This window comes from Heliconius melpomene, chromosome 18 (genome assembly GCF_056956725.1).
Source record: "Heliconius melpomene rosina isolate 202511_hmr_F chromosome 18, ASM5695672v1, whole genome shotgun sequence".
NCBI classification, from domain to species: domain Eukaryota; kingdom Metazoa; phylum Arthropoda; class Insecta; order Lepidoptera; family Nymphalidae; genus Heliconius; species Heliconius melpomene.
The window spans coordinates 11425255-11453216 of NC_140406.1; the positions used below are offsets into that span (position 1 = coordinate 11425255).

At 34.7% G+C, this 27962-nt stretch overlaps 1 protein-coding gene across 1 annotated transcript; it reads left to right on the forward strand.

Annotated features, from left to right (window-relative positions):
* Positions 1–721: 721 nt before the first annotated feature.
* On the forward strand, positions 722–14480 carry LOC146529589 (uncharacterized). Its single transcript, XM_085202091.1, has 2 exons — positions 722–989; positions 12485–14480. The coding sequence occupies exon 2, from the start codon at positions 12498–12500 to the stop codon at positions 13623–13625; it is 1128 nt and encodes a 375-aa protein (XP_085058217.1). The 5' UTR covers positions 722–989; positions 12485–12497; the 3' UTR covers positions 13626–14480.
* Positions 14481–27962: the final 13482 nt, after the last annotated feature.

Genomic DNA, 27962 nt, shown 5'->3' on the forward strand with positions numbered 1-27962 from the left:
CCCTTGCAGGGATGAATTTAATTAAGACAACTCTCAAAACATCTACCTAACTGACTAATATTTTTTCTGTATGCTGTGTCCGCACATAGTAGGGTAGGCAGAGGGAACTTGAAAAGCTATTGTAGAGACACATCTTTCTCATCAAGACACTTTCGTTCTCCACATTCCAAACCAGAAAGAGCTGGTGAGATAATATAGAAGAGAAAGTATATGTAGAGTTCTTCTTACCTTTGATTGGATGTCTTTCAACGCACTGATGAAATTCTTGTAAATATATGTACTAACTACACACTATTGAGTTAAAATTAATTAATTTGTATTCTTATAAATAAGTAATTAACATGGAAACCGAAAAGAGCCTCTACACATCACTACACTGTATCACACTGCGCAAACCTCATAAAACGTTCGCCAAACATTCTGCATTATGCACGGCGAGACCCGCCTGAGTTGACGAGTGAGACGCAAATACATACATCCATACAAAAGAAAGAAACAGAGAACAACATGAGATAAATGCGCATCACAATAGAGCGAGAAAGCGATAGATTATTGTAGGAAATGGAAAGGGAGGGGCGGAGTTGAATTATTGAAGGCGGCGACCGTCGCTTGGGCTGCGAATGGCGTTTGGGTACATCTGGGGGTCCGCGGGGGTACAAGGGGTTGCGGGGGTACGAGGCCCGGGGTTCGAGGGGCACGGAGTCCGGGGGTGTTTGCCACGGCCACTTTTCGCGCGTCTTTCGCGGTTAGACGTCGCCATCTTGCGTGCAATGACCGTGATGTTCACTTGACATAGAGCCAGGTGGGTGTAGATCTCTAAAATAAAAAGTTGAAATTATAATTTTAAAATAACGTCTTGCAATAAATTTAGTGTTAAAGTGTAGTGACTAAGTTTAAATACGATGTGTGAGTGAAGGAACTCTTTTTATAAATAGAAGATTCCATCCTTGTCAAGTTCACCAATCTATGAGATGATCTCCAATTAAGAGGTAAATATTTTTATTTTATTAAAATTTTTAAAGTAACTGCACACTTTCGTTCTCCATTTTCCGTCGAAATTTGTTGGCATTGCGTGTTGAGTGACGGACCTTAACGCCGGTCTTTGCCTTCTTACCAAAGCGACGAAACAAATTATAATAGGTAGATACATATATTTCATTTTCCCGAGTCGGAATTGAACCTTTCAACCTCTCGCGTTGAAAATCGCACGCGAATACTACTGCGCGACGACAGGCCTCTATAAAAATATATTTTTTTACAAAATAAAGCTTAAACGAATAGGTAAAGTAAAGCAATATAGAGTACCTGGCATAAAAATGAAAGAAAGAATAAAATTTAGAATTTTTTTTTAAGTTGTTTTGATACTGTTCCTTCTCCCAGACCTGTTTTCATATTTAATAGTGGAAACCAGTTTTGCGTATTGTTTAGGCTGGTTTTTTTAGTTGTCACGCATAACACGATGGGCATCCAGGAGTAACCTAGACACTCTGTTCCTTGGTTTCCTCCTATATGAGACAAGGCCTGGTGACAGACTAACAAACTGACTGACAGCCGATTCTTTAGTAATAGGGCCTCGCTTTACCCTTTACGTACGGAACCCTAAAACATATTATAGGCTTTTTCTCTGTTAATGAATATAACTAATAGAAAAACAAATTAATTTTAAAATTACAATGTTTTAGAAATTGGTAGTTCAAAAGACTTCAACGATTTTCAAACGAAGCTGAACCTATGTTGGTAGGTAAATATTCTAATTTGCTAATGGCATGTATGTAGGTATGACATTACGTCACAACAATAGGCATATTTATTTTTTCAAAATTAATATAATCTTTACATAAGGAAATAAAATATCTTGTCTGCCTGTAACGGTGACGGTTGTAGGTTCGATCCGCATTTTCATTTTCATTTGCTCTGTAACAAGAGAAAATGTGACGCTAAACTCTACAAGTAATGTCTTGAAAATCGGATGGTGTATTGGGGAACAGAGTCTCTTAACACTAGGTTTCCTCTGGCTACTCCGCATCCTGCTATATGCGGGTTACAGCGTGAAACCTAAATAATTAATTAATTAATAACTTAAATAATAAAAAAAATTGAGTGTTAATATAATTTGAGGCCTTCGTGGCGCAGCGGCACAAGGTTATCACTATATCGCGATGGTTGTGGGTTCAATGCTCACTCGAGGAAGTGACTCGACGATCGACTCGCAAGTAGAGCCGCAAGATAGTGCCTCTATGTTACAACTAGCTTCTAACACTTTAATACAGAAAAAAATGCTAATAACCATAAACGCGACCTAAACGGGTCAATATTTAAATAATCTGTTAAGCCTCTCCTAATCTCCATAGATATATTTGTAAATATCCATTCATTCCTAAACACGCCGACAGGATGCTACCGGAAGTGACAGCTATTACAATGTTCATCCTTTAATGGTTCCGATGTTTGTATAATATTTAGTTTTTATACATTTCTTAGTAAACTTAGTGGTATTGACGGTTCTAGTGACAATTACTTCAAGTATATTGATATTCTGTATAACAACTTTGAATGTAACAGGAATGTTTAATATTATGAACTTGTTTAATTGTCTCTATTCACTGGCACACATTGTAAACAAATATTACATTTCATCAATAATATCTGTGGAGAAACGAGTGTCTTTTCACTAACTTATTTCTACTTATCTTAATGCATACTAGAGACGTGTGAAGCTGAAAAAACCCATGCACAAGTTCAAAATTACTTAATTCAAGCACTAGTAACCTTGCCTTGCTTTGCCCGCTTTGCACAATTTAATTACTTTCGAGTTCTCTTAGCATTATCATTTTAAAGATAATATCCATACATTGTAAGGATGTTGTCCATATAGGTATTCATATAAGTTTTGACCAATTCATTTCCATGGAAACAGAAATTAACCAGAAACACTGTTCTGCACTTTACGAGTGAAATGAAAAAAGATATAGGTAATATTAAAGGTTAATTTAAATTTACAAGAAAATATTGATTGAACTATGATAATAATTAGTTATTTTAGTAGCGGGATCGAGCTTTAGATCGCCCGATCTAAAGCTCGAACCCGCTACAGCTGATATAAAGTTTATTTTTTAGGTTTAACAGTTTTTTAATTGTCGTTATTAAAATTTAACGCTGTTATACTCACGTAATAATCCTATATTAAGTTGGTACGCAACGTAGCAAATTCATAAAATGAATCCGAGCATATCAAATTTAATATGGCAGGCTTTCTAACATGACACAATTGACAATAGTGAGTTTTCACAAAGCCTAACAGTTTACAGCAGTTGAACAAAGTGTATGGCCGTGGGTCTAATCTAATAACGCCCTCTGCCCTCTGCCCTCCGCCCTCTGCTCTCCCTTCGGGAAACATCAGGTGTGAATGAGGGAAAGATTATTGCGCGAGTTGAGCTTAAAGACCTTTTGTATGAGTGTTAAATTACTACTGACACCTATTAAAATTGGTAGTTATGTCGGTATATGCATATATTTAAAAGGTTTTTAAATTCAAATAAACTACGATTTCGTCAAATGGTGTGTTAAAAATGTTATTGTAACTTCTACATCAATCCTACATAGGTAGGAGTTAGAAATAGAAGGACTTGGGCCTGATTAGGTCCAAAAAATTAAACTTCCGCAAAAAGATAAGTGCATAGTTCAAATTAAAAAGGTTTGACCATAGAGTCAAATTTAGAATAACCTCACAACTAAGATCAAATATTTGAATGTTGCGTGAATGAGACAATGCCTTTGTCGAGAAAATGTCTGTGGAGGCCTATGGCTGAAATTAGTGAAATTTGTTCTTAAATCACTTAGGTTGTTCTATTAAGCAACACTTTAATATTTCAGGCTAGCAACGTTTCAGATATTATACTCTTAAGCAAAATAGGTAGGTACATTTTATCTTTATGCAAATATACATTTCTGTCGTGTTTGCTCATAGCGCCATTTTATAAACCAAAAATATTAAAGTCTTTTTTTCTAAGCGAGATTGAACCCACAACTATTGTACTCACGTCAATGGTTTTTCTAATTTCCTACAATGGTTATTTTATAAGTAAAAACATATTATAATCTAATATTACATAGACATCTTTTATATTTATTTAGACATTATTATGGTTATATAGATATCTTCTATCTTTTATATTTTATTAACATTGAGATATTAGATTTTTAAACCTAAACATCGTTTTAAAATCTCTAATTAATTACACAAATTAAGCTATTTTATAACAGGCTTTGCCCGCTGAGGCGAGTTTGGGGTGACACCTCACCACAGTATCGTGTACACCGTGTATGCCGATAGGGGGACAAATGCCTAGGAGTTTTAAAAGGGGATGACAATCGGCCACGTCCACATCTCTATTAGAAGGGGCGTTTTAAATCTGTGTAAAATCATGGTAATTAATTATAGTTGGTATTTTGTGTAGGCTTAATAAAAATAGAGACAATTTAATATAAATAATCTATGAGGTTTTCTTATTTCCTTATAAAATATATTATCTACAGTGTTGGGTTGGGGGATGGGGGGGAACTTGGGGAATGAATAATTTAATACTTTCGCTTTGAGTTTTATTGGTTGAATACGGTAATCTCATAAAACTATTATAACTACTTGATTTCAAGAAAATAATTTATAAAAATATTTGTGCTTGATAGTCCATTTATAGTGGAAGACTAAATGCTATTGCAACATGTACAATTGTAAATATGGTTCGCTTTCAAATGTTTCGTGTATATAATTACCGAGTGATTGATCATATTGTAATTGTAGTAAATTAGCAAAATTCCTACTAGAACGGGAGGAAAAAGTGATATTACCATTTATAGTCCCAGCAAACAAAATCGCGGGCTACGTCTTGTTTTAAATAAATAGTTTGTCAATACGCGATGTTAAATTCCACCACTCAACACGTAATGTCTCGAAAATCTTAACGGAGTGTCTTAACACTAAATATCCTCTGTTTACCCTGTTATATGCGGGATACAGCGTGAAGCTATAAAAATAAAGCTTGTCTATATTAATAGTAAATAACCGACATGCCACCCCACTGCCGCTGTCGTCGTGTAAATATTTGCCCCTTATAATTGCTCTGCGGTTCGACTCCCGGGAGTAAACATATCGAGATGGAAGTAATCCGTCAAATCGACAATCATCGTTGTTAGAATTGCAAATTGTGTCAAGCGGTCATTTTCTATTGTTAATAGGAATAGGAGTAGTTAAGTGAGTAGTGTAGTGGACAGATTTGGTTAACAAGTTAACATTTAAAAGGTGTTGTTCCATATTTAGGACTCGTGGCATAGGTTCCCAGGTTCCCTCTGCTTACCATATGTGTTGTTATAGTGTAGAATTGTGGCCGTAGAAGGATTGACTGACTGTGACTCTACGAACTGACTTTTATGTAGGTACCTAGTAGGTACCTACGAGTACCTATAAAATTTAATAAATATATGAAGATTATTTTAACCTGGCGAATTTGAATTGAAATCGAGATTGAATTTGATTTCCGCCAGATTCCATAGAACTATTTAAATATTCCTTCGTATTGAATTTAGGCCTACACCCGTCTCGCCTTCAATGAGGCCACTTACACCGCCACGTAAACTAAAGACATAAAAATATATCATGAGAAGTTGGTTAATAATACTTTATATACCTTTTTACCTTGGCATTTTTCTTTTTTAAAAAATAATAAACCTAACTTACGACTTCAATCCTGTATTCTTAGCAGTGGAAGCAGCTTCCATAACCAAAGGCTCCTCACTTGACTTGGTAATAACTAATATTTCCCCGCAGAAATCGAATCCACACCCTCCACCATAACATTTACCCTTTATTTTTCGATTTAATCCATACAATTAATAGGCAATTTAACCAATCAATCGCTCGTGTGAACTTCAATTACTTTGCCGTAGAGTAATTGGTTCGTATAAATGTGCCATATTTTATATGAAATAGTTGGTACGTGGCTAACTGCAAAGAGAGAAAAAAAAAATAAAGTTTATATCTTAAGTCCCCTAATAGTCTATTAAACGAGCCTAATACTTAATAATTCAGATATATTTACTTTCTCTTTGTCAGTGGAAATGTAAATCTAAAATACATTAAAAAGGAGTCCGTTCCGCCTAAGCATTACTCGCTCATTTGTCTTTCGCAGTGGAAACCAAGCTTTAAATAAAAGATATATTACATATAAAACTGTTATGTTCTCTGATAGACGAACCACATACAGTCTAAACTACTGCCTACTTCCAGGTCAACAGGAGACAGGTATCGATTTACAGTAAAAACTAATCGTATATTTTAATTGCGATGTTGACTAAGAAGTTTAATATTTTATGTGCTTTAAGGGACCGTAGTAGACGTTTATATTTGATATTATTTTCAGTTTGATATTACTTCCAAATTCTTCTTCTTCATTCTTAATAAAAGTACTTAGTCTAAACCGACAGAAAGATATAAAAAGTATCCGTATTTTCTTTTAAGTTACGGCACCGTAAAAATGTAACGATTACATATATTTGACTGATTTTGCTCATTTACAACAAGCACAGGTTCAACTAATATTTTAAATTAAAAAAAGCTATTTTTAATTTACCTTTATTTATTTATATAACCTTGAATTTTAATACCTTTCAATTTATTCGACCCTATGGAAATAAGCTATAAGAATGAGAAACCAGGTGCATTTGATACAAAACTACTCGTATGCACAAAGAGGTGTGTCGGGGTTCTTTTACCACTCATTATGTAGTGTTGACGGTTAACGGAGCTTTTTCATTTAATTGAATTTTAGTATTAATAATTGTACTAAAGAACTTATTGTTTTGATTTAAACATTGAATTGTTTGTAATGAAAATATTTTTGATTTCAATATTGTAGTGGAGCTTTTAAGTACACTTTTATGAGCTTAAAAACGTACTCTAATAAATATATTTTAAACGTGTTGTTGAGTCGAAAGGGCCAAGTTCTTTTGTTTGTGTTTAATTTTAATATAAAATCGTCGTAATGCAGAAATAGTTTGTTGGTACTTGGAGTATGTTTAAAAGATTGCTATTAGGAACAAATGTACCTATTATTAATACCAATGAAAGCTTTTTTTAGATTATATGTAGTAATATAGCATTCACCTTAATTTTTAACAATCTTAAGTAGGTATGTATACCTATTTGAAATTCAAATTACCTAATAGTTACCTAACTTAGTTTCACATCCGGTCTTTTGCATATTTTGTCTTCTCGCCATATACCTACTGTTTCACGCCCACAATAACCTGGAATAAATTTCTTATGGAGCTTACTTTCGTCGCTTGTTTCATTTTCATATTTCTTTTCAAGGCCAATAAAGAATTTATAGTCACTTTATCCCATTTTCAATGCGAGCAACTGTTGAGTTTCTTGTTATCAGCTTCATATGTGGAATATTTAGAATAATAAAAGAATAGTGCCTCAAATTGAAATTTAGGTGAAATTTAGGTGAAATTTAGGAAGTTACAAAGACTGCCTCCTAGTTATTTTAGAGATATTGAATGTATTCCAACGCCGCGCTTTTCCTTACTTAACTAAGTGAACCCACCTCTGTAGTAACGAATACTCGTTTATAGATATATCGACCACTGCGCCATAAAGGTGTCAATCTAATTTTTAGGACACTACCTTATCACCCCTCCCATTATCTCATCGCGTTGACATCAGCTCACTGTACAAAGCTTATCTCAGTCAATATCATAATTACACCTATCTGTAGATCTTCAGTAACTGATAGCATCTGGCTCTTCAATGATTGCAGATTACGCACATACTACTTAAGATTTCGTCATGTAAAAATCAACTTTAAGTTGTTAGCGTTAGAGTACAAAACTGAACATAAAACTAACTAATCTACTTATTCAAAAAGTACTCGGCACAAGTACACTAAGGGTTAAAGATATAAGTGATATTTAAATTTATTAAAGAAGTAGCTGGTTGACGCTGTCGTGATGCTGAAGTACAAAGTGCGATTATAAACGCCTCGGTTGTGGATTCGATTCCCATTTAAGAAATAAAATATTTAAAAATTTTGAAAAGTGGAGAAATTAGAAATAGGATACAGCGTGCTATAGCCTGCACATATATGAGAGGCAGAACCTCGAAACATACTGTTACAACACTCCGTTCTTATTGAGCTATTTCTTAAGCTGCTACTTTTTAGCACTACGCTGCAGCGTAAGTTTGTCGTAGTCAAGCTATTTACATTTTTTTGTTTTTCACCTTCACGCTGTATCCCGCAAATAGGAGGGTAGGCAGAGGGAACTTAGTGTTAAGACACTCCGTTCCCCACTTTTCGCCGAATTCTAGAGGCATTGCGAACCTTGATATACCAGAGCAAAGAAATGAAAATATAAATAAATGATAATTTATTCCCTAGAGTTGGGATCGAACTCACAACTGCCACGTTACAGTTACATCCTTGTGCTCATGTGCCACGATGGCGTTATAAAAAAAATATATGTACCTACTTATTATATTTAAAATTCGAATTTGACTTTTAATGACTTTAATTTTTTTTATTTTCCTTATTAATTATCATATTTAAACTTTATAATTTTTATCTATATTATTTGATTATTTATATTTTATAACCTTTGATATAAAGTATAAAAAATCGACAATTTAAAATATTTCCAACGATTTCCCCATACAAATTACAAAGCTGCACTCAATACGAGTTGTGATAGAGCATTATGAGTTATGACGTCTGTCGCCTCGAGACGTCATTACCAGAGATCATTAGCGGCGACGCGCCCCCCACTGTAGGTACCTACTCTGCCTACTGTAGACTGTGCCTACTATACTGTATATTAGGAGAAATTCTACTAATATTATAAATGTGAAAATTTGTGAGTATGGATGTTTGTTCTACTTCTTCCTCTTCCTCCTGGCATTAATCCCGGCTATTGCCAGGATCTGCCTTCTTGCACGATCTTTTGCGACCTCGGTGGTTAAACCATTGGCTCTCATGTCCTGCATCACGACATCCAACCAGCTGTTTGTTCTACTATCAGGCAAAAACTAACTAACTAAACAGATTTAGATAAAACTGAGATAAAACAAAAGTAATATAGTGTATCAGTATACCATATAGATTACAATTTATGTAAAAATGTTCTATAATTTGGTATAAAATAACTAAGAATAAAAATTTTACATTCAGGGCGTTGTAGGGAAAACTTAAACACCCTGCAAACATAATTAATTGCATCTCTCTCTAACGCTACACATGATCTATCACTGTCTCTCTCTAAATACTATAATCCGGATTTGCCGTTTATTTTGTGTCATGGCGGTGAAGTTTGTATTGAAATAATAAAAATGAATTTACTTTTATGGAGTTTTAGTTATGAATCAATTTATTTGTCGTTAATCATCTTAATATTTAGAAAAATATTTATCCTCATTTGGCCCTACAGCGTGTTGTAGGTACTTTTTGAAATATTTTAACAGGAAGACTAATTAAAGTTAGGTTAAAGTTTTTAATGTTTTTATCATCAACTTGTCCTACTGAGTTCCTATTCGTCTATTCTATATCTTGGTAAGAAGTCAGTAGAAGTCCTCTAGAATGAAATCTAAAGAATATACAAAAAAAATATTTAACAATGTCAAAAGGCTCTTTCTATTTTCAGACATTACAAAACAGAAATTGCAAACCTAACTATCTAAATTTTAAATACGACATTTATAATTACTACTAATTTCTACAGTAAATTCGAATTTCTACAGACCACTCAATCAAAAAATATATAACTACGTATTACAATCAAGAACACGTCAAATAATCGCCCAAAATCTATAATTACAACAATAACAAGTAAAAATAATCTTACTTTCTAATACTTCCCGCTAAATTGTTCCGTTTAACCGTTAACGAACAACCAAAATTATTTGACCTCCACTCTCAAAGTTAATGTATTACATATAATTTCAAAATAAAATGGTCGTATTATATAACAAGTGTGGGGGAGACGCAAATTGTTTATTATTATGTTGATATTTCGATTTTGAGTGTGTTTTCGTGATTGTGTGACATTTGGTGTGATTCATTGGATTTAAGCAGTTAAGAGTTCAATTTTACTATGATTCATTATATACAATATATTATTTTTATTATATTATCTATAAATATCGATACACGATACTAAAATACAAACAAATATTATGTATTTGTCCCGGCTGATCTCCGGAACAGCTGAACTTGTTTCAATGCGACGACGTTTGTGGGTTCGATCCCTCGGAAAATGACAATTAAATTAAATTTCCCTGTTTTGGTAAAACAGTAAAACTTTTGGTAAAAGTACGAAATGAGAGGAAAGTAGACGTTCATACTTTTAAAGAAAGATAAAAAAGCACCAATTTATGTGTGTGTGAGTGACTTCTCATTCCGCTCGCGATGACAACACCTCAGATTACATGTAAGTGACAGGAGGGTAGTCTGATGGCGGTAATAAGCCTATTGCGGGACACGGAGTGACGTCGAGGGCGGCCGTTCACGTTTACAATGATTAAGAGATTATAGTTTTTTTTGTGTGCTTATATTTAAATGTTTTTAATATGAACTATATTATTGGTGTAGTATTTATTAGTTAATATTCACAATAATCAAATTTAAACATTAGAAATGTTATTAAATATTGTATAATATAATTAAGTTTTTCACTTAAAAATACAAAAAAACTATAGAAAAGCAAGTAAATAAAATAAATGAACATATTTTAATTACGCGAGTCCTGCATTTTATAGAGTAAATCAAGTTACTAAATCAATCCAACGTTTAAAAGCGAAATGCACTATTAACATAATACCATAGTTTATTTAATGAATAAAAGTGAGGACCATCATGGCGCAGTGGAACAGCGTCGTTTTTGTACCTGATGATAAGTGGTCGCTGCTGCCCACTGACTGTAAAAGTGATAGTTGTAGGTTAGGTTTCACTATAAGGGGGAATGAACTAATAATCTAATCCCGCTCTGGCCTATATGAAGAACTATTTTTATGAGCTTCACATCCAGCCAGATCGACGGCTACATGACGAGGTTCGAGTAAAGCAGCAGACGACGTTACCGCCGTCGGGATCTTGCAAAATTTTCAGCGTCAGAGCCATAATCTCTTCTTCGCAAAAAACTGAGCTTCACACTCTATTCTTTATTTTGAAGGATATGTAGAGAAAACCTACTGTTAAGATCTATGTTTAATTTCCGTAAATTTTTGGAAATTTGCTTTGAATGGCAGAATTCTACGCTGCGTTTCGTCTTGTTACCAAAGTGGGGAAATATGTTGATATTCAATATATTCATCTTAGAATTATTAAAATTCCACATCAACTAGGTATCTGTCAACAAATAAGGGTTATTATAAGGGACAGTGTTTCCGGCGGAAGTGTGGTTATATTGGTTATAGATAATCGATATAAAATTGACGCACTTCACAGATTAAATATAAAAGCTATTTATTGATTTGATTGACACATTGGGTTTGTTGAGTGGCCTTTATTTTGATAATTGAAGTTTTTACGAAATGTACTTTTTTTTTAAAAAATCGTTATACATATAATAATAATATATTTTTTATTAATTATACTATTTAATAGAAAAGCTTACGTTTGATATTTATGACAATTAGTAGCTTTCACTATAGTGCTCCTTCTGTGAAGTGGAAATAACAAAAATTGTATACCTATGGAACATGATAAACGTCCGTTACATCGAAATTATTATAGTAACGTAATAAAGCACAATAAACCAAACTAACTTTTAATACTGCATTTTAGTATACATAAATGTTTTTTTTTATATTTTCAACATTTTTAAAGTTTTATTCCACATACTTACTTATGAAAGAAAATATTTATCTAGAAAACGTATAAAATTTGGACCTCTTGGAAGCGTCCAAAGCCAAACCATCTTCAAAAGCTCTCACGCTATATATCAAGCTACATTGAAATTCTTATACGCTTTACAATGTATTAATGTTGATTTCAGCCATGTAATATAACTCTGTGCTGTTGCAACGACAATAAGGTAGGTTGAGTTGATAAAGTTGAAAAGACTTCATAGGTTTACATGGGTAGGTACAACAGAGTATTATATACTACCATACCTTACACATTTACGGTAAAACACAACACGTACGAGAACTGAAGTCAAATATATTTTCGAAAATCCAAACAACTACTTCCTTAATTAGTAGCGACAGTGGAGTTCGAGTTTGAATACGCATTGAAGGGTCCTTTTCCATTTCATACCATTCAAAACGCAATGCGAACGAATGTTTGCAAACGATTTCTCCACAAAGGCGCCGCAACAAATCGAAAAGGGTACACCCCTACACCCCTACACCCCTCGCAATTTGCTTAAAACAAGCGAGCTTTGTCTCGTAACCGCCACAATACGTCTAGAACTAAAAGTATTATTCTCTCCGCAGGCACTTGTCGAGAATGCAGCCGTTTCAATCGACGGCGCGCCCTGAGGGCCCGCGCGAGTCGTCCCCCGAGAGGGCCAAGTCTCCGGATACGCCGACGGCCCCGACCGCACCTGTGCTGAACTTCTCCATAGCGCGTTTGATGGAACCTGACAGAAAGAAGTCCGTCAGCCCTGAACTTCCTCCTCCACCAGGCTTTCTATCCTACGGTGCGCAACTTCTTGATTCCGCATTTAAACAGTACATACCAGCTGCGAGACGGCAACTCGTATCTCATTATCCACTACTTTATTACGGCCCAGACCTGGTCTCATTAACTTACGCCCACCAGCTACACTTGCCTAGACCTCCACCAGTGCAGTCTCCAGTTCAACGACCTCCAAGCCCTCGAGCCCCAGCAGCAGACCATGCGGTATCATCTACTACGGGCCCTACTCCCTCCCCCGCAAAAAATAAAAGTTTCGCTTGTGGTGACTGTGGTAAGGTGTTCAATGCTCATTACAATTTGACACGGCACATGCCCGTTCACACTGGAGCTCGACCGTTTGTTTGCAAAATTTGTGGCAAGGGTTTTCGACAAGCTTCCACGTTGTGTCGACACAAGATTATACATACGTCAGAGAAACCGCATAAATGTTTGACTTGCGGGAAGGCATTCAATCGTTCCTCGACTCTTAACACTCACGCAAGAATCCACGCCGGGTACAAACCATTCGTCTGCGAATTTTGTGGAAAAGGATTCCATCAAAAAGGCAATTACAAGAACCACAGATTGACACACAGCGGGGAGAAGGCGTACAAATGTAACATTTGTAATAAAGCGTTCCACCAGATCTACAACCTCACTTTCCACATGCACACTCATAATGAAAGAAAACCCTTTACATGTAGCATATGTGCTAAAGGTTTCTGCAGAAATTTCGATCTCAAGAAACACACTAGGAAGCTTCACATGGGGGCCGGCAGTTCTAACAACGACTCTTCCTTTGACACCCAAGACGAGTCCACCCAGGAAGCGACAACCAGTCCAAGTGAAGAGACCAGCAGAGCTGCTTTCAGACCATTTCTTGGATCCACTTACCCTAGAATTCTAGATCCAGCGCGGATGACGGCCCCAAATACATTCTTCTCGAAACTCTTGTGACCCGAAAACTATTTTAAAAACTATAGAGAAAATAACGACTAAGCGATTTGAGGATGGATTTGATGGAAATTAGCAAATCACCTATTATTTACTAGGTATATGTCATTGTAAAAATCCAATAAACCATTGGACAGTAGCAAATGATTATGTAGTTAAATATCTTATGTATATTCTAAGAGCTGGCATTACGAATGTGAGCTGAAGTAGAAAGTTCTCCAATTATTATTAAAAGAGGGTTCATTTAATAAAATTGTAAAATGAAATATTTCTAATTATATAAAACTATGTGTATGATTGTGATAGTAAATTTGTAAATAGAATTCTTGTAAATAGCAATAATTTTATTTTTTAGAAAATCTCAAAATATAAGACAAAGTTATGAAAATTGATAAATATGTAAGTAGGTATGTTACGTGTGAAATCTTATAATATAATATTCCTTGCAATATTTAATAATTAATATAGAAATGGTTATATTATATAACTGTTACATCTTTTAATGAACTTAATATTTTTTTATTTAGCTCTAAAAGCTAAATAATTTTATAGAAAAATAATAAGAAATCATGTATTAACCACATTATTGAAAAAGAAAACAATTCAAACTCCGACGCGATACAAAATAATCCAAAATAGTTTAAGAAATTATATATAGAAATTAAATATACATAGATATTGTAAATGTTTTCTCATAGTTTTAAATATACGTGTACGTATGTATGTTTGTCTGTGCTTCGTGACTATACCTATAGACTATACGAGTAGAGTAGGATGTAACGTCTTGTACATAATGTTCATAGCGCCCGCAATATGAGTGTACCTATTATAATGAGATTATAAACTATTATCGAAATTTATTTGACGTTTTATTTATTAGGTACTTATTTTTTATATCGATTGTTTTACAAATAAAAAAAGTAAAAGACCTGACCAATTCCCACCTGGAAGAATTAATTATTTTCATTTCCTCACTCAAACAATAAATAAGATAAATATGGATAAATGTCTGGAAATTTATGCGGAAAATGGGAAAAGGACTGTCTTGACACTAAGAGGTGTCTTAAAACAACAGTTTTATCTGCTCCCTTGCAACATGTGGGATGCAACAAAAAATCACAACTTACCTATAACTTTATTTTACCAGTATTATTAACGTAAAATTATTTTCCACAAAGCGTAATCAACGTTAACTAAACCATGCAAATTAAATACTAAAACCGACCGTTTAAAATGTTCCGTTATTAGAACCCCCGATTACCGTCGCAGTGGGTGTTACCGCTCACTGCTTTGTCAATTGAACAGTCAAATTGTAGCCTTGACTCGCCCTTGACTGTGCGCTGAACGAGCCAGTAGTTCTCAATCTTTTTATAAGGCAACTTTTTTTTATGTATCCCGCATATAGCAGGGTAAACAGAGGGAACCTAAATTTAAGATACTCACTTACCCAGATTCTGTCCAATTTTCTGAAAAAAAAAAATGTTTTTTTTCTTTTTCTACATAAACCTATTTTGTGAATATGAAATACTAATTGTTGCACTAATCACTTCGCCAGTGTCACGTTGAATGGTGAAATACTAATAATAAAAAATCAATTTAAATTAAGAAAATACATAATGATAACTGTATTGATAACATACAGTGACATGAAAGTTGAGAGTTCAATTCCCATTCGAGACAATCATTATAAATATTTAAACATATTTTCAACTCTAAAAGACAAAAGCGCGGCTTTGAGTTCGACTATTTATCAAGCAGTCTCGCCAAATCGGGCGGTGGGGAACGGAGTGCCTTAACACTGGGTTCTTTCCGTTTGAAAAACTGTAATAAACATATTTTACACATACTCATAGACAATTGTTTAATAATAAAAAATAAATACCTACTAAAATAATTAAAAATAAAAGTTTGACATGAAGCGCCCCCACATACCAAATACGGTAACACGAGAACCAGTAATAATAATATAAATAATAGAGCTCGCTGTGCTTTTGTCACACTCGCGGCACACGTCTCCGCTGGCAGAACAGCTCCTGAGTCAATCTCCGCCTTAATTAAACTACAACAAAGCTTTAACGGATTTTCTGACTTTCAAATGAACAATAGAATGAAAAAAAAAACAGCATATTTGATTGTGCCACCAAAATTCCACGGTGCAGTGGTGTATTGATTACGAGCTTTTGTACTATAAGTAGAACTTTTTTTTTAGCTTCAAGCTTATGTACCGCACATAGCAGGGTTGGCAGAAATAACCTGGGAACCTAGTGTTAGGAAATTCCGTTGCATTAAGAAACTTCTGTTCCCCACTTTCCGTCGAATTCTGGAGGTATTGCGGTGAGTAGCGGAACTCAACGCCGCGCTTTGCCTCCTTGCTAGAACGAGAAAATGAAACTATTAAATAATTCATTTCCTCGAGAGGAAATAAAACTTACAACGTTCTCAACATGTGGTGGTCAGAGAGCCTCAATCGAAATAAGGCAACATATTTGCCATTCACAAACGTAAACATTTCCGAATTTCTTGCAAAAATGATATTATTCGATTATATTGACTGATATTTTATAGCGCATTAAAAATTTCTCGCTCGTCTCGCTCATTTCTGATAGATGACATACGTTAATTCGCATACCTTAATGTCAGCGAAGTCAACTAATTTATAACAGTGCCAAAATACTTTTTTTATGTAGAGTATTATGTGCTCATCCGGCACGATCGGAACACAATATTAAAAAGAACAGCTACAGCACTTTTTAAGTAACTATAGAAATTTACGCACTGACCAAATATTTGTGCTATTGAAACAAAAAAATTGCCTAATATATCACAATCATAACACGTGGAGCATAGTTAAAATCAGTCACAATGATGGATCTTTGATCGACTGGAGCAATTTGAAAAGTTTGCGTTACCTTCAGTTACGACCACACTTTGTCTATCATCTACCATCTCACGACCGCATATCTGTTATCGAACAGACAGCACGCAGTCAGAACTGCTGATCGTAAAAAGCTGACATGTGGCAGGTCCTTGGGGATAGAAGTTTTTCCGAAATTCCTACGGAAACGGAAAACAACGACATTTTTGGTTTCGTGGCCAAGCAAAGATATTCGTGTTCAATAGAACTAAGTAAATATCATTTTTTTTAATTTATCAATTAGGTATATTTCAAGATAAGCCGTCGTGGCGCAGTGTGACAGGGTCTGACTGTTAACACAACAACAACAGTTAGTGGGTTCTTCCCCACTCGGGGGAATAATTATGTTTATTTCCTTTCCATCGCTCTGGTAGACAAAGCGCGGCGTTATGCTCCGCCACTCAACAAGCAATGAACCAAACGATCGTTCTTAAAAGATTTAAAGCGGAGAAAAGCTTCAAGCTGCTTTGCTTATTTTATTTTTACTTTTAAAAACAAACTTTATCTTTTAACATTACAAATCGCAACTTCTAAGCAATTCCTTTTCATTCTGTCAACAAACTAGCGATCTCACTTCTGGCATAAAACCATACGCCACCGCAGTAGGTACAATAGGAAAAAAAATAAAAAAAAACAATAAAAAAACTCAATTACTTAGGCAGAAATACCGCGGGCTGTAGCCGTCAAAACAATAAATACTATTCATTTGACGAAGGGCGGTTATGAGGAGCATATTGCACCCCTCGCCCTTACGAGCCCTCTGCCGGGCGCGAGGCGGGGCACAATGAAACGATTCTGCGATCTCTAAACACGCACCACAGACTAATTTACTAATGTTATACGGTTAATACCTATTTACATTAAATTTTGAGGTGAAGTGGTGTCTTTAAAAAAAGGATATGCCTACAGGACAAAGGTTAAAGCAGTATCGATTTTTGAGAAGGTATACATGTTAATTATTTATAAAAAAAATGTTTATCATAAGATGATACAAAGCTCTACGCTTAGTCAGAAGTTTTTGTCAAATATATATCTTTATTAAAATATCACCTTTTCAGCACAATTTAGATATAGGTAACTTGTCTTAAAATAAATAAAATAAATCAGCTTCAGATTGTACCCCGCATACAGCAGGGTAGGCAGAACCAGGGCTGGGTAGCAGGGAACCTAGTCAGACACTCCGTTCCCCATTTTCCGCTGAATTTTGGTGGCATTGTGTATTGAGACTCGACACTAAAGCGAAGAAATAGAAATAAAAATTTCAATAAATATTTCATTTCCTCGAGTGGGAATCGAACCTACAACCAGTTGAGTTTACAGTCACGGTTCTGTCCTCTTTTTCCATAACTTTTCTTAAATTTCTTTATTAAATATTGATTCTCATAAAGGGCTGATATCTCCGGCGTTATACACTATATAAGTACCTAAATGTATTTCCGATAATTTACGGGAATAACTGGGAAAATTAGGGAAAATCAATACTTTTAAACCTAACCTAATTTAATAAAAGGTCACGAAGTTTTTTACTATATATTATATTACAAATTACATGTACATTTTTACTTAACATATATTTTTTTAAATGTTAAAATTAATAAATAGCAGCTTTTTTTAAATAAAAAAAAATCACATCTGACCGTCAATGATTCTTTGCCACGATTACGATTTTCCAGTACCGCGAACGTTATGCGTTACCTATCTATGATGTTTATTGATATTTTTCAAACGATTATAACAGATCAATTAAATATTACCAACTAATATGTATTTTAGGTTGGCTGGAGTAAACTTAAGTTCGTGAGACCGTAGACCTGTATATTTGATATTAATTGCGCTCGATACCTTCACACGATCATGAGACAAATAGTCTTGACAGACGAACAGACGGACAACAGAATTCCGCTAAAATTTATTTTCAAGCACGACGATTGTGGATTCGACTCCCATTCGAGGGAATGAATTACTTTCACTTCCTCCCTCTGCTAGCTAGACAAAAAGTAGCATTCAACCCGCAATGTCTCGAAAATTGGACAGAAAGTAGTAAACAGTGTGTGCTATATGCAAGAAAAAAAAAACTTATTATTAACCTAAGTCCTAGACTTTTACCAACTAAACGATTGTTTAGTTTAAATTGTTTCATACAAAAATAACCCCCTTGTCGATAGTAAATTCATACACTGCCGTAAGTCCACTCGAGCAGAGTTAACACAATGTTTATTGCATCATTATTAATATACAGGCACTGGGGTCGTTATTAACTGAGGGTATGTTTTAATACAAATTACTTTATTACTTGTTTGTACTTGAGTCTCCATTTAGTTTTATTGATATATTTTTTGTTTATAAATCGTAAGTGGGTTTTGTTTTTTATTTTAAAGGCAATTTTATTATTTTGTGACAAGTTGGGAAATTGAATATTTAATATACACAACGTTTGAATGTAAATGCGACGGTTATGGGTTCAATTCACTCGAAGGAATAAATTATTAAGCATTTATTTGTTTTGGCAAGAAAGCTAAACGCGGTGTTGAGTTCCGCCAATCGACAAGCAATGTCTCGAAAAAATGCAAGATACAAAAATACAAACAAAATTATCTTATTATTATTACTGATTTCCATCATCAATATCGAAGAGCGGAAATTGGGCTTTTCTATTATATAAAGGCACTACGCAATACCGCATCCCTTATAACACCTATAACATACATACATATGTACCTATGTATGTATGTGTTCATACATGTGCTGTATCTCACCATATAAAAAGAAATGAAATAATAAAGTTTCCCTAAACTGTTGGAATTGTGCAAAATACAAGTTTTTCTACAAATCTATTAACAATAGTGTAATCCGTCTGTGTGTCACAATACACGGTAAGCCTATTAGTGGTCTGTTTGTTCGAGTCCTGAGGGAGGACGAGCATCACTCGGAAATAATTGATCTGGACACGTAGAGTTCCATTTGAAATGTTTCAAAATTGTTTTAAATGTATTTAATTTTCATATCTTTTCTACTTTTCCCCCAACATTAGGTGATTTATAATGTTTTTCTTTTCAGCTTCCCGCTTTAACCCGCAAAAGTCTGGCAAGGCAGAGAATAAGCAGTGTCACACATTCTATTCTCCGGTTTCTCGAAATCAAAACATTCGAATAGTAAATAGGTACTCGTGTAAGTATAGGTTGTATAGATACCTATATAAGAATCTGTAGGAAGCTCCGGAAACATAGTACAATGCTGCGGATTTGCGCGGATTACTCGCTCTAAGAATAGACTCAATTCCGGTTTACTAAACAACATGAAGTTTCGTCTTCGCCTTTGATAAGCCGTGATTTTATTTTTCCCTTTATGTAGAGACGTGTCGTGGAACGATGATAGGCTTCAATACACAAGTATTTGTATATAGTAAACTAGTGGACCCGGACGCGGCTACGCCTGCTTGAACTATAAGAATATTTATTAAATATTTTATAATATATTTACTTTTATAAGGATGAATAGCAAAATATAAGTTCATTTTCGGTGACGTTTTCTTAAAACAACAAAGAAACTTTGCAAACCGGTGCTTAGCAACGACGGTTGTTATTAACATGGTAGAATAAATTGCATGTCAAATTAGAAAGTATTTTAATTTATTAGTATATATGTGTTATGTAATGTTATATAGCCTATAGCACTTCTGAAGAATGCAGCTTTCATACAAAACAAAAACATAGTAAATCGGACCAGTAGATCCAGAGATCTTAGCGTTCAAACAAACAAACAAACAAACAAACTCTTCCGCTTTATTATATTACTAGCGGACCCGGACGCGGCTACGCCTGCTTGAAATATAAGAATATAATTTCTATAGAAATATAATTTCAATCCAGATAAAATGCTAAAAGTGACTATTATATTTATTTTCATAAGGATGAATATCAAAATGACGCGGTAACGAACGCGGTCGCGTAGCGACGACGGTTGTTATTAACATGGCAGAATAAATTGCATGTCAAATTAGAAAGTATTTTAATTTATTAGTATATATGTGTAATGTAATGTTATATAGCCTATAGCACTTCTGAAGAATGCAGCTTTCATACAAAACAAAAACAAAGTAAATCGATCCAGTAGATCCAGAGATCTTAGCGTTCAAACAAACAAACAAACTCTTCCGCTTTATTATATTAGTATAGATTATTATTATTAATTATTATATATAGTAAATAGTAAATAGTAAATATAACCTATTGTATAATATAGTATATGAAATTACTCCACAGCCTTATAGGTTAGGTATATAAGAGGGAAATGCCTTTTGTTAGGGAAAACATCTACAAAACCTTGTTATATTTGTATAAAGAGCAAAGAAATCTCTCCGTTCTATTTCTTCTACTATACAGTGACACGAACATCCCGATGATATACATATTAATTATACATTTAACTAACAACTGTCGTCATCATATCGACAGTTATGTAGGTGTGAAAAGAATCGAATATCAACCCACCCATTGCCACAATCTAATATTTTCAAGACAATGTAGGTAGGTACAATAAAATGGGAAAATAAAAAAAATTTAAAACATAATTTCAACAAATAACCAAATCCAACAAAAATGTAATTAATATTTAAGACTTATGTTTCAGAAGTTATATATTTTTCTTTAAACGCCAACATTTATCCGCCATTGATCTCAAAACATCTAATATACGGGTTGACTCTCTTATCTCTTTACTACCAAAGCGACGACAATATTTCTAATTTCCCACTTTTTACACCCACAACTTCGATATACGAGTATACCTAACGAGGTTCTATCAGACATTCCAGTGCTTCCAGTTCCTGCATCGGACAGGCACTCGCCCCTCGCTATCTGCCCGCACGGTACGGTACGACTCCACACGGCGACGTGACGCGACCAATTTGCTGGAGTAGCTTCGTACATATCTCAGCGTGACACCTCGTGTCGTCAACACTTTTCCTTATTGGAATTTACGTGTGGCTTGGGAATTAGATTTTTTATTTTTGCTTTTTATTTGAGCTCGTCGTAGTGAAGCGTGAGTGTAAGCAGTAAGCACGATGATTGTGGATTTGATTCCCATGCGGAGAAGTGTAAAAAGTTATTTTCATTTCCTCGCTCTGGTAAGAAGACATAATGCAGAGTTCAGTTCTGCCAGTTAACAGCCAATGTCTTGAAAACTGTGTGGTCGGGAATGGTCTGCTAAGATAGTGCTAGCGTAGGTATATAGTAGCCCTAATCATTTTATAATAATGTGTTTCTTGTAATTTTCAATATGTAACATCCACAATGAACCCCAACTGCGTAACGAAGTCAGATGACGATTAAAACCTATTATATACCATAGCCACCTTCGCCGCATGTCCGGAAAAAAAATGATAATGTCATACTCGGAACTCTTAGAACGGAAGCGACTTAAACTTGGGCTTATAAAGTATTATACTAGTCTATTATATAATTACACCCCGTCGGTCCGTCTGTTGCATTGTCCGTCTATATTTGTGGGTGTCGGTACAAATCAAATGGTGCAATTCATTGAGAAGTGTTAGAATTTGTGGTATTTTTTGCTATAGGTATATGGATAATCCGAGCTTTTTATTGATAGCTTAAATTAATCTCTTACTAATATTGTATATTGTACGTTGTAGTTCAATTGTAAAGTCTGTTTAATATTATGAAATGGTAATAAGTTCAAAGTTGCTTAATAAAATCGCAGGATTCTATATAGAAGTAAAGATGAACGGGGTCATTTAAGAAAGTCTCTAAATTATATTATGGTGCGTGTCTCCTACCCCGCTATTTGCGGGATACAGCGTGAAGCTGAAATAAATATTCATAAAAATATTCAACACTATTAAATTATTTTATTATAATTGATTTTATTAATACTGTAGTTCCATTTTTTCTTACAATTTGTATGAATGAACCGTGAGGCAGTCCAGCTCCATTCAAGCATTACTCGCTTTATGCAATAATCTGCAGTAAATCCTTGCACAATTACTTCCGTTCGGCTCAAGGGTTTGCGGTTCGAATCCGGACTCATTCAATGACAATATTGAGTTTTGGGTTAATATTATCTATGATATTACATTTTTTATATGGCACCTTTGTATTATTTTCTATAATATTCGTAGTAAATTCAAGATGAATAAAATGAGAATGTCTAATGAACAGATTGTGGTCTTGGATTATTGTCAAGTAATATGTGATGTTTTACCATTGAGGCAAGGCACAAGCGTGCGGTTGAAAATGTGACAGGTTTTAGGTTCGATTCCCACTCGAGGACATTTAAGTACTTACCTATGACCACGAAGTATCTACTGAAAAGGGTATAAAATATTCCAAAAATGGTTTCGGTTTAGAATAATTTCATGCTATTAAATAAAGATTATTTTGATTTTAATGCAGAAAAATTACAATAGAATATTTAGCGCCATTACAAGCACTTCTATATCTAAGTAGTTATATAAAAATGTCAGTAATGTCAGTCCTACAGTTACCTACTAAATAAGTACTAACAAACAAAAAAAGGTTGTCAAAATGTAGTTAATGATTCAACAACAGCGTTCTTATTACACCTCTCACACTCTACGCTCTCAAGTGACACAATAACCTCGCCACGTTCAAGACGCCGTCATCTGTCTCAAGTGCTTAATACCTTGAAGGATATTTATTTTGGTGGTGTTTTTGACAAATTATATTATTCAATTATATCTATCTAGCTTTTAATATTTAAGTATTTGCTGTTAATTTCGAATTTAGACAAAATAACCTAAGAAAAAAAGAACTATATAACCGGTAGACCATGACGAATCTAGGCTAATAATCAGATTAAAAGGTTTCATTTAAAATAAGATATTGTTAGTTATTTTCTTAAATCTTCTTTGCTGTAGTAACAAGACAAAGTGTGGCAATGACACGTAAACGTGACACGGAATGTCTCGAAAATTTCGTGGTGGGTTCCTTCTGCATATCTGACATTTGCAGGATACTGCGGGAAGCAAATAAGCAATGAAAGTCGATGCAATATTAATTAGGTTTAAAATTTTAAAGTTGTTATTTCCAAACTTATAATAACGATAGAGTTTCAATACCAAAATCCTCATAATCCGTGCACCCTCCAACAGACATACATATGTCTTAACCGGTCGTAGCAAACATATTATAATTACTCGCAAATATTAAATATTAGCTCAAATTAGAGGGGCCGCGTCCCGCCGGGAGGCGCGCATATGTCGCTACTGTTTACTTCATTATTTTGCGTATTGTACAGTTATTTTATGCTTAATTGGTATTGCAATATTTTTTTTAAGATTCACGGCGTATCCCGCATGTAGCAGGATACGTAGGAGCCTAGCGTTAAGAATCTCCGTTCCTAACGTACCTACGGAACTCAACGTCGCGCTTTATCTTGTTACTAGAGCAAGGGAATAGAAATAATTCATACGCCTCAGTGATAATCGAACTGACAACTACCGTTCGTACATCAACGTTTATAATAAGAAGCTGCACCACTGCGATAAGACGCGACTATACGAAAAATAATAATAATAAAATTGGATAAGTATTTACCTACTTGATAGGTAGATAGATATTTGTGTGAATTATCAAAAACAAATTATAAAACTAAACTATATGTAATTTAGTATTTAATCGAACGTGTTATCAATACTCGTTTGAAGTCATTACAAGTTTCTCATGGTTTATAACAAAAGTAATTTCCGTCACGCGCCGCCCCGCGGTCCCGCCGCCGTCCGCCGCCCTCCCAAACGCCCTCCCCAGCGCCCTCGCCTCTCCTCCCCTTTAACACTTTATACAGGTAATTTAAAAATGTTAACCACGTGATTGGGTTTGTATAGCAGCACAGCGTGCCACTGTAAACGTGACGATTGCGAGTTCGATTCGCACTCGGGGGAGTTAATTATTTTTATTTGTTCGCTCTGAAAAAAGACAAGGTGTAGAAATAATCTCTATACGCAATGTTTCGTAAATTGGGCGGAAGGTGCGTAGTGTTAAAACACTCCGTTCTCCATGCACGGCGAAATTTTCATATATTATAATAGATATGTACCTACCTCATGAAAGAAAAGGAGATAAAAAAAACCAATAATTAAAAAACTAACACAAAAAAATACCGGATATTAAATAATAAATAGTGATTTTCTCCTCCATTAACTCGAAGCCCCTACGAGGGCATCGGAGGGCAATACTCTAAGTAACCGAATGTTTCGATCAAACCGACCGTTCTCTACACTGTATCCTGTGCTCATCCACAAATTACATTAGAAACCCCACAAAAGGATATTGAGCCTTATCGTTTACGTTATAAAGTATATAATTGAGTGTGAAAGTTTCGAGTGGGAATGCGGGCGGGAGTTGAACCCGTAATAGGTTATTAAAACATTGAGCTAAGTCCTCAATTTATTGGTGCTCGTTGAGCTCGTGATTGCAGTTACTGGGAAATTTCATTAGCTTTTGTTTAGACTGTCTTGTGTGAAGGAGGAGGAGGAAGGAAGTAGGGTTGGTGCGAAGGTGAGCTTCACGTTCGTAAAGGAAAAACTTGTAATTTATTAGTTACTTATTAAAATTTTGTTAAGTTACGTACCTATCTATACGTTATTATTAAATTAGATAAAGTTAAATATAAAAATGATTAAACTTTATTATTATTTAAAATTTAAATAATAAATACTATCCTGTTTTTTAGCTTTACACTATATTCCGCACATAGCAGGATAGGCAGAGGGAATCTGGGAACCTTATGTTAAGACACTCTATTCCCATTAAGATGACGTTCCCCACTTTCCACAGAATTCTAGGCATTGCGTGTGCAGTAGCGGAACTCAACTCGGCGTTTTGTCTCGTTACCACAGCGGGAAAATGAAAATATTTAATTTTCTTTAGTGGGAATCGAACCTACAACTTGTCTCGTTTACACAACTCTTACAACTGACTTCAATACTTAAGTTAAAATAAATATTATCTGTTTTCTTACCATCATATCAAACATTAATTACCAAAATATAATGTCTATACTAATTACATATGGAGAAAAGATAGCAGCTTCATCGCGGACACGCGGCCGGCACGCACCGCGCGTACCCCCACTGCACGCTACCAACACTACCTAGATATAAACTAATTATTATGTTTATTGCTTTTTACAGGCAATCGAGGAACCTATTTTTTAACTAAGGAAGGAACCGACGACAAGTTGTGTGTTCCCCACTCGAGGAAATAAAATATTTCATTTCATTTTTTCGCTCTGGTGACAAGGCAGCGATGACTTCCTCTTCTCAACACGCAACGCCTTCAGAATTCGGCGGAAAGTGGAGAGCAGAGATGTTTAACATTAGTGAGAAGCGATGAGTTTTACTTCGTTTACCGTGATTTTCGCTTAGTTAGTTAAACGTGATTGTTTTAAGTTGTTAAAGCATTCGTGCCATAATAAAGTATTAAACTACAAAAAATAAAGGAAATCCATTTAAGTAATTTCGAATTTGTTAATTATTTTCTACAAAAGTCAATGGAAAGTTGTGGAAAGACTCAAGATAAGATGAGGAAGTAAATAAAATTTGATCAGGTTCGATCCCGCGATCCCGCAGAAGCGATTACACTCAGCAAATATTTGCGATACGCCGCCCGCGCCCTAGCGCCTGCTGCCGCCCGCCCTACACCTCACTGTATTTCTGTATATTTATGGTAAGTTTAGTCAGATATGTCTTTCTTAACATTGTTTTTAACTATTTATCAATTAAATGTTAATAATAATTATAAATGTCATTTGTTGTACCATTTTCGGATTTTCGAATTTTATTTTTGGGATTTTGTGTCTCTTTTCCCATTTTGAATTTAAAAATTCTACGTGTGATAGTTTATTTTAAACTTTATATATAACTGAGGAATTATTTTTATTAACCTTTATTTTATATGAAAGCTGCTAAGGGAGGCTTATGTTTTTCGTGATTCATATCATAATTGAGGTATCGTTAGATTCACCTTAGCAACCTAAGTGTTCTTAGATTGCCACGCCATTGAACTTAGTAAAAAATATATATTTTATATAGATTGTTTTAAGAGCTCAATACAATGATTTCAAATAGATACCTATATCATGATTATCATTACCACAACACTAATAAAAATAATACAATGAGAAAGTTGAAAAATATAAACTTTGCTGTTTTACTTTCTGAAACCGGAGTTCCACGCGACACGACCGACGAATATTTACATGCCCATTAGCCAGAATAGAAATAATAACACAAATGTACTTACATGCTGATGCCCCTCACCGGATGACTGGAATCGAACCGAACTCTTCATGAGCCATGCACGCGCACCGTGTTTACATTACATATTATGTTCAAATCCTCACGACATTAACCTTCAAAAAAATAATAAGATTGCGAAATTTTTCGCTTCATAATCCTAATGAATCTATATAAGTAGTAAGATCTTTGATTTTCACGATTATTACATATTTGAAATGAAACTATTTAACTGAATTAATCGCGTATATTTAGTTTTATACATTTTTGGAAACCCGACGTTTCGAACACTTTGCAGTAGTACGTGGTCGCGGGTAGACTGAAAAGGCATTCGTCTGTCAGTTGACATAATTATTATATCAAACTACCGCCAAAGATTTTTTAATTACTTCGCGTACTGCCCTGGATTCCTGCAAAATGAGCCGACTGTATCTTGTCCTCTGGTATGGTGGGTAGAGACTTTAAAGATTGTGTCCCAGGTGGTAGAGAATTTCCAGCCGTTCTCTGAATTGAAATTAGAATGTTTTTGTATTTCAATAGCCTCGCGGATCATTCTAGGAATATATCTATTTTCCTTAGCGCGGATTTGGGGTTTATCAAACCTTATATACCTACTGGCTGGCTTTATCCACAGTGTGCTCATACATAGCTGACTTCGATACATGCCAGTAGAGGTTTTTGTTTTTTTAAATATATTTTTTTATTTTACTAACAGAACTCAACACTGCCATCCTCGTTCTGGTATGAAGACTGATATGAAAATGATTCCCTGAAATAGGACACGAACCCACAATCTTCGCCTTTACATCCAAACCCTGAATAGTAAAAAGAACATTATCCTTTGATTTTTATAATGCCTAATGCAGAAAAAAATTATATTACAATATTTTTATTATGAGACATCGCATTTAAGGAAATCGATAGGAAGCACCTGGCAGATTCTCCATTCTTCACATTCCGTTTTTGAAATCGGAATTTGTCATTTATCGCAATTTATCTACCTACTAGGTACCAGTTGAAATTCTGTTTGTTGGTACCTACTAGTGTACAAGTGGTAGGTACAAGCGTCTTATTGTAAATGCGAGGATTGTGGGTTCGTTTCTCACTATAGGGAATTTTTTTTTTTTTCATTTCCTCGCTCGGTCTTAAGTTC